This window comes from Protopterus annectens, chromosome 6.part0 (genome assembly GCF_019279795.1).
Source record: "Protopterus annectens isolate FY-2018-M chromosome 6.part0, PAN1.0, whole genome shotgun sequence".
NCBI lineage: Eukaryota > Metazoa > Chordata > Ceratodontiformes > Protopteridae > Protopterus > Protopterus annectens.
Genome location: NC_056737.1, coordinates 1,403,741,625 through 1,403,760,404, shown reverse-complemented (window position 1 = coordinate 1,403,760,404; position 18,780 = coordinate 1,403,741,625). Strand labels below are relative to the sequence as shown.

Sequence of the window (18,780 nt, the reverse complement as noted above, 5' to 3'; positions counted from 1 at the left end):
TCTGGCCACTTGGGCTTCGCCCTCGTGACCAAACCACACCAACCGTGGGTAAAGCCAGCATTACCCACACCCAGGCGTGGGTTATTGCTATAATAGTTGTCTTAAAAACGAAAGTTATGTACTTACCAGAACACTAGATCAATAATAGTCTTCTTCCATCTATCCCAATCTGTGGTTTATTACATTCAAAGCCATAAAATTGGACTACGGCTCCGAAGCTCAAACTCCTATCTTATAATCCCCTGTACCACCAAATCTTCTCTGATCAAGTTTGCCCCTCCAGTATTGGGCCCCCTCTAAAAAACAAACCATAAGCAAAAAACCTTGAGACCAAGACCAAATGAGGACCTATGCAAAAGTACTTCAGGAAGGCCCACAGGTCCTCTAGGAGAAAATATAAGGTGTCAATCTGAAGAGGGATGGAGGAAATGAATGTTGAGAAAGAAGAACTAAGACAGCGCAAATCTAGCATTGTGGTAAGTACATGACTTTTGCACCTAATGCTATCTTTGCCAGCCATCTCAACCTGTGGGACAGGGTTCCCAGACAGGCTGATCTGGGTGACACTAAGAGACAGAACATTCTAGAGAATGGTGGAGCCAAACAAGGTCCTTGATCTCCACCTAATGTCAAGCTTGCAGTGAATCACAAAAGGATGAGTTTTTGACCTGGTAGCTGCTGCAGAGATATCATTCAATGATGTGTGAATAATGAAAGCCGTTGAGGTAGATACTGTCCTAATAGAATGTGCCTTTGGTTTGGATGGCAAGAACAAACTATTAATCTATCAAACATAAGATATACATTTGGTAAGCCATCTGGACAAGGTGACCTTAGCTACACCGTTTTCCATACTAGATTTGGAAAAGGGCATAAAAACGTTTGTAAAGATTTTGAGATGTCCTTTGTTCTTTGTAAATAAAATCTTAGTTGTTGGTGTAGATCCAGAGAGTGAAGACTGTACTCCTCTTTATTAATGAACTACAGGAAAAACACAGTCAAATGGATAAGCTGCTTTAAGTTAGACTTGGAGGCCACCAAAGATAAGAAGACTGGATTACTTCATAAAGACACCTTATCCTTATGAAAAATTAGATAAGGAAGCTTACTTTACAAAGCTCGAAGCTCTGACACTTGTTTGATGAAATTACAGCAACCAAAATGAAAGTTTTCCAAGATAAAAAAATTAGATCCATTGTTGCAGCAGGATCCCTCTACTCAGAGATCCTTTTTGGTGACTGCGACTAGTATAATGGCATCAATTGCTGGCTACTTGCATCAGTGTGCCCTGTCTAGCTTTCTAGGGATAGGATCCACAACATCCAGTTCTTTCCATACCCTCCTAGACACTAGATCAATGAGCGTGTCTGGTGAGGGTACCGCCCAGGCCTCAAGAAACACTGACTTATCAGGAAAAGATGTTTCAGTGGTCCAACCTCCACTCTGTCTTAACAATTCAAGCAAGTCACCAAAATGATGCACTACTGTGGAGAGACTTTGGGGAACATTCCATATCATTGAGGAATGAGTCCTATGTTAATGATTCCTACAATGATCTAGGTGCCTCCTCTTACACTGCTGTTTCCTGTGCTTCTCTGGGGGAGAGGGCACTGTAGGAAATACAGAAGCTTTTGGGAAGCCCTGTGTCTGTTCAAGGTTTTTAACATGCAGGCTTTCTCTGAACAAAATGATGCATGACAGAGGATCCATGAAGACTATAGCACTCAGCTGGACCTGACACAGTGCACGATTCACCAGCCCAAAAATAGGAATAAATCCTTTCCACCACCTTGAATGATGACGTTGAGGCTAGATGACTAGGAACAGACACCTTCCAATCTGAAGATCACAGGGAAGGGCTGACACCAACCACTGACCTGGCTGGATCTGACTGGAGCAGAGCTGTTCAAGGCAAAGGTCGTGTAAAGCAGACTGTACCTAGGGTGGCATCAAAGCTGGTCTTGATCTCCCAGCTTTGGGATAGGGACAGCTCCAAAAAAAAGCTGGGGTTGAATGCATCAAGGACAAAAATGGAACCAAAGGTAACCAAGCAGTCAGTGCCAATGAAGAAATTATGCAAACAAGAGTTGGATTCAGGGGTACTCAATCCAAAGGGAGGACTGAAGGAAGAGAAACAAGAAAGGAGGCAGGGGCCAAGTTCCCTACACCTTCAAAGTGGTGGGGGATGATCCTAACTCAGTCTGGGCACTCAAGAAGGTCCACACCATCTTGTCTAAATCTATGTCCCTAATATACTGAGAGAACCTCTGAGACCTAGAAGATGATGTCAAAAGTGGGTTAGAGGACCAGTATAAGGGTCTGTCCAACTGCTGGACCTGAAATGCAGGGGAATGGATCTAGTGGGGGTGACGTGGCAGCTGTGGTTGCTGTACAGTACCTGACAGACTAGGCATCACATCCAGAGAAAGACATCCGAGAGTTGGGACCAAAGTGGTTCCAGTGGTGCAGATGTGGATAGGGATCAGGACCAGACAGGTGCTGATGCCAGATCCACAGAGGGAGCAGAAGAAACAGAGGACCAGTGCACTGCCTCATCTGCTGTTCCACAGTCAGTAGACCTCTTTCTGGATTTTATTTAGTCTTTTGCCTTTTCTTGCTCATCTTTCCATCCATCTACTTGTCTCAAACCTTTTTAGACTTCCCCAAGGTTTTCTTAACCAGAGAAGAAAAACTAAAAGGAGAAGCTGTAGCAGCAGAAGTGGGAAGGGGCCCTTTCAACACTAGTTTGGAGAGCTGCCAGCCAAGGCCCTTGACCCAAAGGAGGCACAGGTCTCTCAATCCTGATTTAACTGAGCTGCCCCCAAACAGTACATGCACCAATTGTGCAAGTCCTGGGGGTAGCTTGGACCATGGTCAATAATAAGAAGTTATGTACCTACCATAACGTTCCATGTTAGTTGTCTTCTTCTTGCCTTCTTTCTTGCTGGATGGGTTCGGAGCCGATCTTCGGCCCTCCGTAAACAATACTAAAGCTCGAGAGCTAATTCTACCAGCTCGAGGCTCCCCCATATCCCACAATGCTAGGCGGTAACTCCTCAGATCTCGTTTGAAAGCTAGGCCAAGCAAGAAAAAACTCCATAACATGGAGAAGGGTAACCCACCTCTATAGGGCTGACTGTGAGGTGTCCTAAACCTAACAGAAGAAAAATACAGAGGTGGTAGAGCGTGGGAGAAAGGATTGAAAAGGTCACAAGACAATCTCCTCTAGGTCTGTCCAGGCTAGGGGGAAGGAGGGTGGGAGAAGACAACTAACATGGAACATTATGGTAGGTACATAACTTCTTAATGTTAAGTTGTCTCGCCTTCATTCTTGCTGGATAGGACCGCGTCCCTAGCACCTTGTCCCGGGTGGCCTATCGGAACAGACTCTGGAGAACAGTGGAACCAAATTTGGCACGGTCTCTGGAGGCTATGTCCAACTTGTAATGAACAATGAAGGTATGAGGGGAAGCCCAGGTGGCTGCTGATCAAATAGAATCAATAGGAAGCCTATCCTGAAAGGCTATGGATGTGGCTAAGGCCCTAGTAGAATGAGCTCTAGGCTTCGAGGGCAATTGTTGGTGCCTGATCTCATAAATAAAGGTAATCGTAGAAGTAAGCCATCTAGAAAGTGACACTTTAGTGACTGGAAGGCCCATCTTGCCTTCCGCATATGAAATAAACAGTTGGTGTGATTTTCTAAACTGTTTAGTCCTGTCTAAATAATACCTAAGTTGGCAATGAACATCTAAACAGTGCAGTCTCTATTCTGACCTGTTGCCATAGTTGGGGAAAAAAAATGGGAGATCAATAGTTTGATTCAGATTTGCTTGAGAGGACACTTTAGGCAAAAAGGATGGATTGGTACGCAAGGATACTCTATCTTTGTGAAAAAGTAAATACGGGGGACGACAGCATAGAGCATGGAGTTCCGATACCCTTCTAGCTGAAGTGATGGCTATTAGAAAAAGCGTTTTCCAAGACAACAACTTCATAGAACATGAAGCCGCAGGTTCAAAGGTGGGTAGAATCAATGATGCTAGAACCAAGTTCAGATCCCAAGGAGGAGGTGGATCCTTGATAGGGGGCTTAAGAAGAAAATCTCCTTTCAAAAAGGCTTCACAGAGTTTGTGAGACATAATAGTAGACTCTGACACCCCCACATGAAAATTAGATATAGCCAATTGAACCCTGATAGTAGAAGGAGAAGAGCTTGCTTGGAAAAGCTCAGCTAGGAAATCCAGAATGGACTGAATAGGTGCAGTAAAAGGATCTATTTCCCTGGACACTGCCCACAAGGAGAAACGTTTCCATTTGCTGCTATAAATCTTCCGGGTAGAAGACTTATGAGAAGCTATCAAAATATCTCTGAGTGAGATATTAAGGAAGCCTGGCTAAGGTTGGAATTGGAGGAACCACGCTGTGAGGTTCAGAGAAGAAAGGGATTGGTGCAGCTGACCCGATTGATGGGTCAAGAGATCTGGAACTGGGTCCAGATGCCATGGTTGCACCAAAAGGTGAAGAAAGGAAACCAAACCTGTCGAGGCCAATAAGGGGCAATGAGGATCATTGAGGCCTTCAGAGCGATGGCTTTCGAATCAACTGAGGTATCAGTGGGAAGGGGAAAGGCATACAGGAGTCCCGGAGGCCAATTGTGAACTAGGCGTCTCTGATGGGATGACCTGGTAGGGGAAAGAGGGTGAAGAAATTGGGACACTTGCTGTTTTGGGGAGTGGCAAAAAGATCGCAGCAAGGTTGGCCCCAAGTTGAAAAACTTCTTCCAACACTGATTTCTTCAGAGACCACTCGTGAGGCATGAGAATTGCTCTGCTCAATCTGTCTGCTATCACATTGGACTTGCCGGGAATGTGCGTTGCTATCAGGAAGCGCTGAGAAGAGATCGCCCATTGCCACAGTCTGAGTGCTTCTGATTTGGTCCCGCCTTGCTTGTTGATGTACCACACTACGAACATACTGTCCGTCTGAATTGCTATAGTTCCCTTGGGAAGAGAGTCCTGAAGAGCTTGCAACGCTAAAAGCACTGCTCTCATCTCTAGAACATTTATGTGCAAGTGGCACTCGATCCTGGACTGTCCTGCCCTGGTAATGCCCCCCCCACCCGATCAGGGAGGCATCCGTTGTCAGTGTTGCAGCCGGGGGCGGGGGAACGAAAGGTCTCCCTAGAAGAAGTTGGGGAGATGTGACCCACCAGGAAAGATGATTCCTGCATGACTGAGTTATGCTGATAATGTGGGACATTGGCAGAAGTTGAAAAGACCACTGAGTGAAAAGCATCCATTGGAGAATCCTCATGTGGAAGCGGGCTAAGGGGAGGAGAGGAATAGCCATAATCCCTAGGACTTTCAACACTACTCTGACCTTGACCCTGTTGTGTCGTAATAGAAGAAAAACCTGCTTGTGAATGTCTGCTACTCTTTGTTCCGTGAGTCTGGCTGACAGACTGACTGTGTCTAATCTTGCGCCTATAAAGGTAACAGACTGACAAGACAGACTTTTCGTAATTTACAGAGATGCCTAGAGTCTGACAGGTTCGTAAAGTGTAATCTCTGGCTAAGAGAAGTAGATGCCTGGTGGTGGCAGTCAGGAGCCAGTCGTCTAAGTACGGAAACACCTGGAATCCCTGGCCCCTCAAATGAGCGGCGACCACTGCCATGCATTTGGTGAACACTCGGGGGGGCTGTAGTGAGACCAAAGGGCAGGGCCCTGAACTGAAAATGACTGGCTCCTAGCCTGAAGCGGAGAAATCTCCTGGATCGTCTGTTCATCTTGATGTGATAGTACGCCTCCTGGAGATCTATGGAGCACATCCAGTTGCCCTGACCCAGAAAGGGCAGGATGGATTGCAGCGTGACCATTCGAAATTTTGTTTTCTTGACAAACTTGTTCAAGTTGGTGAGATCCAAAATGGGTCTCCAGTCCCCTGTCTTCTTTGGAACCAAAAAGAATTTGGAGTAGATTCCGGATCCTTGTTGGTCTGCTGGAACTGGTTGAATGGCTCTTTTTGCTAGCAGCTTTGAAATTTCTAGTGCTGCTTGCTCCCTTTGACTGGGTGGAATGTCTGGAAGGGAGTTTATGGATTGTTTTGGGATGTGAATGAATGGAATTCTGTAGCCTTCGGATATGATAGACTGTACCCACTTGTCTTGAGTAAGGGAAAGCCAGGCTTTTGGGTACAGAGATAATCTTCCCCGACTGCCTCCAAGGTGGGCAGTCGGGCAGGGGTGCTGAAAGGGTTTGTCAGAGAAGATTTCGACTACCCTGATTCTTGAGCCCACTCTGCCTCTAGGACGGCGTCTATTATTATTGTTCCCCCCTCTGCCTCTAGAGGGGAAACGACTCTGTGCATCCGGTAACACACCCTGCGGTTGTTTGCGGAACCACATCTTCCCCCCCTTCTGACCCTTGGGGTAGGGTCTAGAAGGGGTAGAAAAATGGACTCTGACGGCAGAAAGAGTCTTACCTTCTACCTCGTACTTTGTCAGAGTATCCTTCACTTGTGGACCAAAGAGAGATGATCCAGCAAAAGGGGAGTTAGTGAAGGACGCCTTGAAAGGGTCCGCAAAGCTACATAGCCACATCCAGGCATGGCGGCGTAAGGCCACCCGTGTACCTGCGACCCTGCTCGCTCCATCAGCCACGTACAAAATCAGGCGCATGGAGGAGTTAACTACTGAGTTAAGGGTAGCCAGCTGGGAGTTCATCCTATTTTGAAACCCCACAGCTGATGGGTCCTTCAATACTTCACTAATATCCTTGAGCAAGTCCCTTTGGAGATGAGTGAAATGACACAGGTAATTCAGCGAATGCATAGAAAAGGTCGCTGATGAGAACATCTGCTTACCGTACCTGTCCATGGTCCCAGATTCCTTATTAGGAGGATGAACAGGTACCGAAGGATCCGCTAATTCCTTCTTGGTGGCTGCAGCCACCACCATGGCATCCACAGAGACACCTTTGGACAAAAACTCCTTGTCTTTGGGGGCAGTGATAAATTTGGCTGGCCTCCTAGGGGTGGGTTCCACTGAGTCAGGAGCCGCCCAAGCCTTCCTCGCCACCACTTCCATGAGGGGGTCAAAGGGAGGGGACACCCAGGAGGTGGAAGGTCGAGAACCAAACGCCTCAAGGTACACTGATTCCTCTGAAGGGTTAAGGGCTGGCCAATTCCCCCTCTGTTTCAAGATTTCTAGTATGTCTGGAAAGGAGACATCTTCAGAGGGGGAACCCTCAGAATCCTCCAAATCAGTGTCAGAGGTGACAGACTCAGGGGAGTCAATGTGCTTCCTCTTGCACTGTCTCTTCCTAGGGGGATCTCCTGCAAGGTCAGGAGAGGCCTCGGAAGAGGAGGAAATTCCCACTGGGGATACTTGAGGCGCAGATTCTCTACGGTCCGAAACAAGGGGGTGAGAAGAAATCACCGCAGGCACTGTTGAGGGAGGGGCTGATGGAGCCGACTGTGGAGTAGAACCAGGTTCTAAAACGCTCCGCATGACCTCAAAGGAACCCCTGTCAGGCAGGGCCAGAGGTCTCCGCTCCGAAGAGCCAAAACCTCCCCGGCACCGACAAGGATGGCTCCGAGCCGATGTCGGAGCCGAACTCCGAGGCACCGAGAGGGAGGCGGGTCGGACAAGGGTCCGATGCCACTCCCTCGGAGCCGACGAGGTCGGCTGAGATCCCTCCAAGGAGGAAATTGGAGCAGGCGGCGAAAGGAAAGGTATCGGTTCCGACGCTCCCACAGTCTCGGTTCCGAGCAGCACTGGCTCCGAACTCAAGAGAGTCGGAGGAGGAATTTCCAATGGAACAGGAGTAGCCATCGACTGTTGAGTCAGGCTGTGTAACATCTGGGCCAGTGCCTCGGACTTAAGAAGTCTGCTCCCCACCCTCTGCAAATCATGGTCCGAAAGTCTGGAGGACCTAGAGGAGTGTGACCTATGGCTCCGTTCAGACAAGAGCGGTGACGCTGGAGCCGAATGAACGGAGCCGATAGAAGGAGACCTGGATCTCTTTCTAGAAATCGGTTCCGACAAGGGTATCGGAACCGACTTGACTGTCTGTCTCGGCTCCAGCCGGGATGTTTGAACCGTATGAACGGTCTTTGAACCTCCAGAGGACGGCTCGGACACTGGAGCCGACTGCCTGGAGGCTTAGAAGGTTTCCCGACAGAGACCGAGTCGGGGACCCTCGGGCTTCAATAAGCCCCTTAAGATTAATTTGTTTTATGTTCTTGCAGGACTCTAGGGCTGAAACCGTGACAGACAGCACAAGAGTCCAAGGTCCCAGGCAATACACACAAGAAGTGTGACCGTCTGTCAGAGACATCTTCTGACAGCACGAGTCACACGTCTTAAAGCCTGAGACCTTCGATTCTTGAGACATATCTAAAGAGACAACACTAGTGCAATCACTCACACAAACACACTGATTACACTAAAAATTAAGTTAAACTAACTAAATTTAACAAAGATCCTGACAGAAAAAACACACTCACTCCAACTACTAGGAGGGTGGGAAGAAATAACCCTTGGAAAAATTTTTGGAAAAAGGGAATAAATTTGTAAGGGAGTGGTAACAGACTAAGTAACTAACTGATTACTATAAAAAAAAAACTAACTTAAAGGGGGTCTAAGTTGCTAGAACTTTAGAAATTTAACTAACCTGCAGAGCAAAGCACCTAATGAGATCTGAGGAGTTACCGCCTAGCATTGTGGGATATGGGGAGACTATTAGCTCTCGAGCTTTAGTATTGGCAGGATAGACAACTTAACATTTTTTTTTTAAAGCGTAAGTCTTCACAAAAATAATAAAAAACAGTAAAAAAGATACCAACAACACTGAAAAAAGGGGGAAACAAACCCCCAAGACCTATGCACCATAAACAAATACATACACCCAAGAAAATGACTCAGAGCCAATAAAAAATGAACACACATCCTTCCTACAAAAAGCTTAGTCTTCCAACAGAAGAAATTAGGGAGAGTAGAATGAGACCTGAACGCCAATGTATATAAAAAACATGGTAAATCTCTAGAAACACTTATCTGAAGTGAAGCTCCAGAAATCTCATCCATCTTGAAATGTGATGAAAGAGATTTAAGAAGATTGGGTTGTACAGGGGATTATGGGAAAGGAATTTGAGCTTTGGTGCCATTGTCTGATTTGCCAGCACTGGATCTAATCGGATTTGACAACTCACTGGTTGAGATGGATGGAAAAGACAACATCGGAGCTATTACATTCATATTTTCTAAATACTCTTTCGGAGACATACTATCTTCTTTCAGTTGCTCTTCAACTGTGTGCCACTTTTATCCTTCTATAAATCCTTTACTACTAGATACCTTTGGGTGACTACTGTTCTATATCTCATTTGCTTTCATTGTGAACACATTGTTAACCTTTATTTTACAATTACCCCAGTTCTTTACTATTTAGTTCAAATCTAATAACAGTTCAGATAGTTTGAGCTATTCAATCATTAAATGGCTTCCTTTTTAAAAGAAATACTGGAAATGCCAATATTTATCACAATATGCTTTGACTTACTTAGAAAACAATATGTATAGGTGCGTAGTCTGACATTATCATCAGATGTAATCCACAAAATGAAGCAGCTTTTCAAGCACAACAATAAAGCCCTGAGCAGGGCAAGCTTCCTCAGATCTGATTTTTAAAACGAAAATGCCTGGTAGAGCGTTAAGGTGTTGTGTTTCTGTGTAATAAAGTGAACTGAAGTGTGCTGAGCCATCCGTGGGTTTTTTTAACAATTTTCTAAGCCTGCCCTGCTCAGGGCTATATTGTTTTGCCTGAAAAGCTGCTTTATTTTGTGGATTACAAGTTTTATTCGGAAGCTGCTGTGAATTATCATCATATGTGTTTTCATGTTTCGGACCATACTACCCATACTCTTTCAATATCCAACATATATCTAATCTTGCTCAATAACTGTAGTTCACTGAAAATGTGTATATTTCATGTCATTCTGGCTTATTTTCATTACATCAATAATCCTAAATACATGCATATACTTTTCTTAAATAGGTATCAGTTGGTATTCTATAATACATTATCCCTCCAGAGACATCTTTACTACCTACAGTGTTCCAGTGTTCAGCGAGTACCATACATCCTTGATGAAAGGCCATCACTTCTTCCATAATATTCTTTATATCTTGGCTCACTGCTTTTGATGGAATAAAGCTGTGCAGCCAATGTAATTCTTACACCCTCCCAACAACCTTTCACCACTATAAATCTTCCCTGCCTGTCCTTCTTTTGTTTCTTTTTCCCATATCTCTTTTTAACACCTTTATTGAATCATCACTTAAAACACAGGCAAACATATATTTATATAAAGGAAAACAAACCATATTAACATATTACCAGTTGCAAACATTATACATTACCTGTACTCTTTTGTATAATTATCAATCCAAAATTACCTAAATTAATCAATTTCTGCCTTCCCTTAAATCACACTCCACCTTCAATTTTCTCATACTATTTTCTAAAGATCCCACTTCCAGTTCTTCTATTTCTGTTACAATATTCAATACTTCAAATATAAATTATGCTAATGATGCATACTTCTCTGTATTGGCAATGGTGACTGAAAGGTTTACCTGATCCATTCATTAACATATTATGCTTATGACTCCTCTTCCACTGTACTGGCAACAGGGGCTGAAAGTTTTATGAATCAGTCCTGGCCGTGACTACTGAGGTCTTCAGATGTAACCTGTGCAACATTCTCCCCTATATGTGCCTGAAGCTGGAATAGTTTGAGTTTCAGGCTGACAGGCAGTAGGTCTACCATGAGAGAATGGGTGTGGGCACATATGCCTTTGTGCCTGTAAGTGTGTGTACATCTGTCTGTTCACCTTCCTGCCTTACTGGCATACTGCTTTGTCAATGTAAAATACTGTGACCTTTAAAAGGGTTGTGTGTGTGTGCTGTCATATCTCTATAGTCCTGGCAATAGTGTGATTCCATTTTACAAACTCCACTGTCATTTTGACAGCAGATGAGCAGCACTGAGCACAGCGTCCTCTAAGGGACTGCACTTTATGTTTGAGTAGTCCGGAAAAAATGTTTTAGCAATCTATTTTAGAACTGCATCTGCCTGATCTTCAACCTGTCTCAAAATATAACCCTGATGTTACAACAAATGGTTTTGGCAATTTATACCTTATGCCGTGGTGGTACAGCGGTAGCATTGTTACCTCACAGCAAGAGGTTCTCCCGTTCGATTCTCGGCTGGGCTTGGGAGTGCCTTCTGTGTGGAGTTTGCATATCCTCCCCGCGGTTGGGTAGGGTTCGAAAGACATGCGTGCGTAAATGGGCGTGCCTTCGTTGAAGGTTGAGCTGGCACCTCGTCGTTTCATAAAAATCTACTGACAATCATTAGCGGACCGGAGTTCCGCTGTGGCGACCCCTTACCAGGAAAAGCCGAAAGACAAACAACAACAACAATGCTCAGGTTGTAGGAAGTAAAGGCATTTATTCAGCAACCTATTCAAGATTCAGCTTTGTCATTCAGCATAGTGTTGTTTGAAGGTGCCACTTTACTTCCTTTGGTGGCATATAAAGAAGTGACCACTGAAGCTGTAACAGGGTTCATACATAGGTGCTTTTTTTTCTCTACGTTGTTAAACCAGTATGGCTTTCTCAGGGCTGCTAGCTGTGAATCTCAATCAAGGGAAGCATTATCAAATGCATTTTTACATGCCTGAAAAAAACAGTGTGTTTCCTGATGGTTTAGGTTCTTCATTCTGCAGCAATTATAAATGTCTTTTCTGAGAGTCAAAAACATTCCACCTTCATTTAAAATGTTATTTCATCAAATTTAATGTTTCTACAAATGAAACTTCAACTAAAGGACAGCCCAAGGAAAGAGACTCCTCTTCATTCATGTCATACCTGAGCAGAAAGTAAAGATGGATGGAATACCCCAGGCTTTAGTTCTCTTCATCAACAACTAAACTGGATGACTGGGGCAGGTTCCCACCTTTTTTGATGGGAGGAACAGTGTCCCAGATTGTGGGGGGGGGGGGCAGTACATTTAACATATTCCTCTGAAAACTGCTTGCAATCTGACAGGGAAGGGGATAAAGCAGGTATGTAATGGAGGGCTGGAAGACAGCACCCTTAATTACAGCACCGTGTGGCTCATCCTGCCTCACATGATGTGTAAACAACTGTGTATGTGCAGATTATCATAATCTGTCTGTTCTACTGAATACCTTGCCAAGCATCCAAGTCTTCCATAAAATATAGCCATACATTGTCTATGTTACTGTGTTACTTCTGACTCTTATACTGTTATTCTTGTATATTGTTAAATGCTGTTATTACTCTTGTATATTGTTAAATGCTGTTATTAACATTGTTTTTGGAGCTTTTCTCCCCGGGCCTCCACTGAAAATGGGCTCATACCTGCCCAGTGGACTTTCCTGGTTAACAAAAGCAAATAAATAAAATAAATAAAATCCCTGAGAAGGCTATATGTCTCAAGAGAAACTTATAAGCTCAGTAGTGATCTATTCATCTCTCCCTTAATTTGCAATGAAGTAGTAGTGCAGTCCATTCTCTTGAATCTTGAGGTTTCAGCTCTAGGTTAGCAGTACTGGTTTTGATTCTAATGAGTGGAGAAATATGTACACAATAATCAAAACTAAGTGACAGTTAACAGACTACACTGCATGAAAAAATCATGAATCACTCCCTTCATCAAGGTGCAAATTCTGTCTGTAAAAGATTATATTTAAGACAATAAAACTGGACCTCTACATGTGAGACAAATCTTGTAGAAAAAATACAATATGACTGAAAACATAGCAAGTAAAGTATTCTGAATATTTTCAAGATGATCTTAACAGCTAAATTTACTTAAGATAATTTGTTGTCAAATTTTATAACTTGAAACAATATTGTTTACACTTTCAGTTTAGTGGTAAGAAAAAAGTTGTGTTCTCTATTATTGAATGAGTTCTCCATTTTAATGTATTTCATAATTTCTTACCTTTTCTGCTTCCCTTGTGTCATCAAACAATCTTCTTTGTCGCCGAGCAGGAACTGCCTTTGCATTTTCCCAGGCCTCAACCCACATATTACCAGGAATCTTCATCCGAGGACTCAGATCTCCTTTAATTACAGTGTTGCCTGTCTCATCAACCACCTCCTCTTCAACATAATCTCTAGGAGAGTACCACCTGACGAAGTCCTCCAGTGAACAACCAGGGTTAGCTGCCTAAAATAGTAACAATTTTCATAATAATAGAGGTGAAGAAAAATCTGTACAGCTGCATCTTCAGTGCCTGAAATACAGACCTTAATACCCCATTTTTAATTCATATATAATTTGTCTAGCACACCAAGAAATAATTCTGTTTCATTTTGCGGCATGCATCAGTACAAAGTGATGTATAAAATTAGAGGGAGTAAGATTACATGATGTCACCTAACATCTGCTAAATGAAGCTTCTGTGCCACTGAAATGGTTGAATCTGAATACCTTTCTTAATTGCTGCTAAAGGTCAATGGTACGCTCTTGCTGGTAATAACTGAGTTAATTCAACTCAACAAACTTTGTTAAAATAAAGCAGCTGAAATCATTTCTTGCGTTCTACCAGACAGCATTCTGATGGCTGACAGGTGTTAAAGCAGAAGCAATCTGGAAAACAACAGCATGTTCAGAGGGCGCTAAAACTCCTCTGAAATACAATCACTGTTACTTCTTGGGCAATGTTGTTATTAAGTCCACTTCCACAAGCAACCCTTAAGATGTTCACTTCATTTATGCCATGTGTTCTAAACACACTTCTTGCTGTATTAAATTTCAAAGAGAGATTCCCCAGAATCTCCCTAATTCTTCAAACAAGCTTTGATGAAGCAAAAAAGACAAGTAAATTTAATAGGAATTTGGTAGGATAATGAACTGTGAAAGAACCAAGTGTGACAGCTTGTTGATAGGTTAGTAAGGCTGTCAATATTCTTCCTAAACCATGTACTGTCATGGTCTTCACAAGACCAATGACAAAGGGAACCAGAAAGGAGTGCAGTCTATGGAGGCAATGGTATGAGGAGTGGTATTTTAGGCTGCAGAAGCTGTGCAGCTACAGTATGGCTCAGCAAACTCTCTGGAGCAGTCTGTAAGCATTTAAACTTACTTGGGAAAGAAATAAACTGAATGGGGAAAATGAGCACAAGGAAAGTAGTATAAGAAATGCAGAAGAGAATGGAGTAAGACAGAATTCTTGCAGGAATTCATTATGGGGCAAAACAGGAAAATATGGGGGATAAATTAGGCATAATGCAGAATATAAGTAGGAACAGTCTTAAGCATACCTGGTACAGATGCAGTGGAGTTAGGATAGGAGTTTATAACTGCGCAACACAAGAAGCAGAATGACAAAGTATTGGGGGTTCTGGAATAAAAGTCAACAAAATGAGGGTCCTGAAAATTTTGCATTAAGGTGCAAAAAATATGGAAAACCAAAGTACATGGTATCACTGTAGTAAGGACAGAAGAGAATCTGGTAATGACAAGTTTACACTGGGAACCCTTAAATGGTCAGAAAGGGTGGATCTTATGCAGAAGAATTAACAAAAGAAGAATCCAGACATTAAGATACATAGCAGACAGTGGAGAACAGAAAATATAAGGAAGAAATTAGGAAACCTAACAGAACTGGTGCAATTCTATTATCAGATTTTATTGCACAGTTGTTTAGATGGGGAGAATGGAAAGTGGAATATTTAGTTTAACGAAAAGCATGTTAGGGCTAATGTTGGACAGACCCAATCAAACTATATTAAAGCATTCGGCATATATGTTGTACTCCCTTGTCACTTCTGTGTATGCTGAATCCGGGTGTCACCCTATTATACTTCTAATATATCCCACATTTTTCTTATCTTTAATATCTATACCTCCTTCAAGGAACCTTGTAACACTGAGGCTACAGAGATATTATCGGACTGCTATAAGCAACCATCATACAAGTGCTACAAGATAAAGTTGTATCTAATCACATGAGGCAAACAGTGTATTACATGGCAAATTTTTGATAAACTTCTAATTACTGAGGAAGCACTTGGATATTTTGCTGCCTCTTTTCATAGCTTCTTAGCCAGAGTAGTTCTCTCTATGTCCTTCAGTGCTAAACAAGCCTAATTTCCCTGGTTGTCAGATTATTTTGAAAAGTAATGATTATGGATGAGTTTGAACTGAACTCAGTATTATAAGAACAGCAGAGATGTTTTACTCTGTCAATTTAAATTAAATAGGAATCAGTGTAAAAAGTAATCAGGTAGTAAAGATTAAAGTTTTTTGCTTCTTTGGAAGCTAGTTTCACAACAAAAAACCTTCTACAAAGAGGTTCATCATTTTCTTCACTCTGGTATTCATTCTACACCTTCATGTTCTCCTAAGGAATCTGATTTGTTGCTAATTGTTCAAGAACTACTTTGAGACTATATTTTCTCAGTACAAATCAGCTGATACTACCATCAGTGAGATAACTATTACTCTAGATGCTATATTTAGACGTAAAGTTAGTTAATGTCAAGTCAGGAAATGTACAGTTGTAACTACTTACCTTAACTGTAGATATGCGAGTGTCTTCACTGTTGCAGTAGCATCATCATGGAATTGTCTTGCTGTGAAAGCCCTTGGAAAGCCTGAATACCAGAGACTTTTGTCCCCTACTCCAGGCCCAGCAGATGCCCTCTCCCTGATGTCAGGATGTCTGAGTATAGGGGTCATTGGCCTGTGCCATGTTTTCAGGTTTTTCTTCCATGTCCTGAACTGGAGCCCCACACTCTGAGCTCAAGGCCAGGAGTACAAGGCACTCAAATCTGATTCCAACAGGCCACTGAACAGGGGGGATTCAGCATCCTAAACTAGTAGGGAGTGGATTCTGAAAATTAGGGAAAACGGGAGCCTACCCACTGGGTGAGACAGAGGGGAAGGTGTTTAGAAAAGAATACTGCAACAGTGAAGACACTCAAACATCTACATTTAATGTTAAGTTGACACAACTGTACTATGTTCATCATGTTTCACTGCTGCAGTAACAACAGCATGGGGAAATTCCTAAAGCAAAGGAGTGGGTGGTTGGAAAAAGGTTGTGTGGAAGCCAGAAAGCCCTATAAGATAGCAAAGGCAAATCTGTTTCTGCTCCTAGAAATGATAGCTAGACTGTAATGCTTGGTAAATGTGTAGAGAGATGACTAGGCGGCAGCTTCCATGATTTCTTTGGTGGGAACCTCCTTACCCTATGAAAGGCAGTAGTATCTGTTGTGGCCCCAGTGGAATGTATGACTTGAACAGGGGGCATGTTTACCACAGTGCCTATAGTAGGAATCAGTACAAAGATCCACATGGAAATAGTTTGCTTACTGGTTTCCCAATTTTGTTGCTAGCAAAAGCCGGTCTGTTTTCCTTATGTTCTTGGTATTGTCCAGGTAATGCATGAGCTGCTTATGAACATCCAGAAAATAAAGAATATGCTCTCCTCTGTTTTGAGGATTAGGGAGGTATATACAGTGGTTCAAAGAGACTTCTGCATGAAAGAGGGGTTTGTTCTGAGAGTGACATCCTGGAAAATCAAGACGAGCTCTGTACACATTACGGCTTGCAATGCCGAGACCCTCCTAGCTGAGGTTATAGCCATCAGAAAGGCAGTCTGCCAGCCCAGGAAAGAAATCTGATGTCAAAAGCAGCTGTAGGAGGCAGGGTAAATTTCTACAAAACAAAGTTGAGATCTGGGGAGGAAGGGTGGGGGCACACTCCTTGGAGACCTAAGGCAGATAATGCCTTTCAGAAATTGTTTCAAAAGGGCATTAGAAAAAAGAGGGGGATGGCTAGGGAAGCAGAGATAGTCAATGCATGGATTTTGATCCAAGAATGAGAAAGGCCCAAGTTAAATAGGTTAGCACTACAGGAAGTTTTGTTAAGAGTGGTAGCTGACCTTTGGAGTAGCACTAGACTGTAAATTGTTATAATTTTGATATGTATGATTTTCTAGTACTTGGTTTTCTGGCCTCTTTCAAAATGGCCAGGATGTCCTTATCAAAAGATAGTCCTCGGGTGGGGGGCATTAAATCATCCAGGCTGTCAACCTGAGTTTGCTCAGGTTGGGGTGTGTGACAGTTGCCCTATACTGGATTAACAGGTTTACCTTCTAAGGGAGCAGCCAAGGTTCCTCCCTACTCAGGCTGTAGAGCAGGGGAAGCCAAATGTTGCCATGGCCAAAAAGGTGCTATTCAGATCACCCTTTGCCTATCCTCCCTTATCTTCAGTAGTAGCCTGAGGATGAGGTACGGGAGGAAGGCATAGAAAAATAGACCTGTACAGTGAAAAGAGAAGACGTCTGTCCCTCCAGGCCCTGCAGTCTGTGGCCCTTATGCAATATTGTTCTCAACGCCTATTTTCTTATTTTTTATGGCACACCTCATTTATATCTTATTTTTAGAAAAATGTCTTTCCTTAATCTCCACTTGTATGGGTCTGTCTCTGACCTGATGAGGTAGTCTGCTAGATGATCGTTATCCCTGGAAGGTACTGGGCCATCAGATGAAGACGTGGACTGAGCTGCTTCCCAGATCTGAATACCTAAGCGACACAGCGGTTAAATGGGTCTTCCACCCTGTTTATGTACCACATCACTGTGGTGTGTCTTTACCAAGGGAATCCACAGTTTCCAGAGTTCTTTGAATGCCATCATGCCTTTGAGGACTGCTAGCATTTCTTTTTGGTTTACAAGATGTCTTAAGAATATTTGGTCCCATTTTCCCCTGAACTTTGAGAGCACTGGAATGCATACCCCAGGCAAGATCTGGAGCATCTGTGGTTAATATCCAATTTTCTGGCTGGATTTGAAAGGGTACCTGCTTTGTTAAGACTGCAAGCTTGGATCCATCACACTTATTTGTTTTTTAGGCAAGAGAGAAGCTGTATCCTGTGGATGAATGAATGTCTATGCTGACACCACACATTCATGAGGTACCATTGAATCTTTTATCATGTGCAGTTTCCCAGGGGATTCATTAAAATGCATGTCATGTATCCAAGGCTCTCATGACTTCCCTGGTTGAGATGATGATTTGGTTCAAAAGGGACTGGAAGTAAAGCATTAGGGAGGTGACTTTTTCCTTGGTAGGAAGATCACTTGATTTTCCATGTCTAGCAGGGATAGTCTTCCTCACAGTTCTGAAGGTGCAGGGAAAGGAAGGGTGGATGTGAGGCTTGGGGAAGGAGAATAGGGAAGCATAGCTGCTAGCTGCAGGGCTTCTGAGGCTGGGGCCCGATAGCCAGTTTCCTTCTTCTGGTTACCATCTCCTCTGTTGTTTTTAGTCTACCCCTTCTGGTCCTTTTCTCACTTTACCTGGGTTGAAAGGAAGGAAAGGATCAGGGTTTTGTAGGGTAATTCCTGGAAAGACTAGGTGGCAGTACTTCCAAGAAGTCCTTGACAGTCTGTATGGATTTAGTTTTGTCCTGTAGCTTCTTAAATATTGCTTCAGCCTTAGGTCCAAAAGTGAATTCAGGTGCTCTGATTTTACATGTTCTGGAAGGGATTGTTCCAACAAATAACTGACCCAGTGGCATCCGCCCTCACTGGTGCTTATAAAGCATCAAAGCTACAATGCAAAGAATGCTTAGTAACCTGGGTATAGGTATTGCAAAGTTTAAGCAATTCTGTAGACAAAATGAGAGAGTTTAATCTTCCATCCTCTCCAGTTTCTCCTTCACTTTTTAGAAGG

The 18,780-nt window shown here is 43.2% G+C and overlaps 1 protein-coding gene across 4 annotated transcripts in view; it reads right to left on the bottom strand.

The window, feature by feature from the left end:
- The window catches only part of RAB3GAP1 (RAB3 GTPase activating protein catalytic subunit 1), a 2,239,542-nt gene that overhangs the window by 386,135 nt on the left and 1,834,627 nt on the right, over positions 1-18,780 (bottom strand). For all 4 annotated transcript variants that reach the window (XM_044074944.1, XM_044074945.1, XM_044074942.1 and 1 more), the window contains one exon: positions 13,037-13,264. In XM_044074944.1, the coding sequence (XP_043930879.1) occupies positions 13,037-13,264 (228 nt within the window). The remainder of the gene's footprint in view (positions 1-13,036; positions 13,265-18,780) is intronic.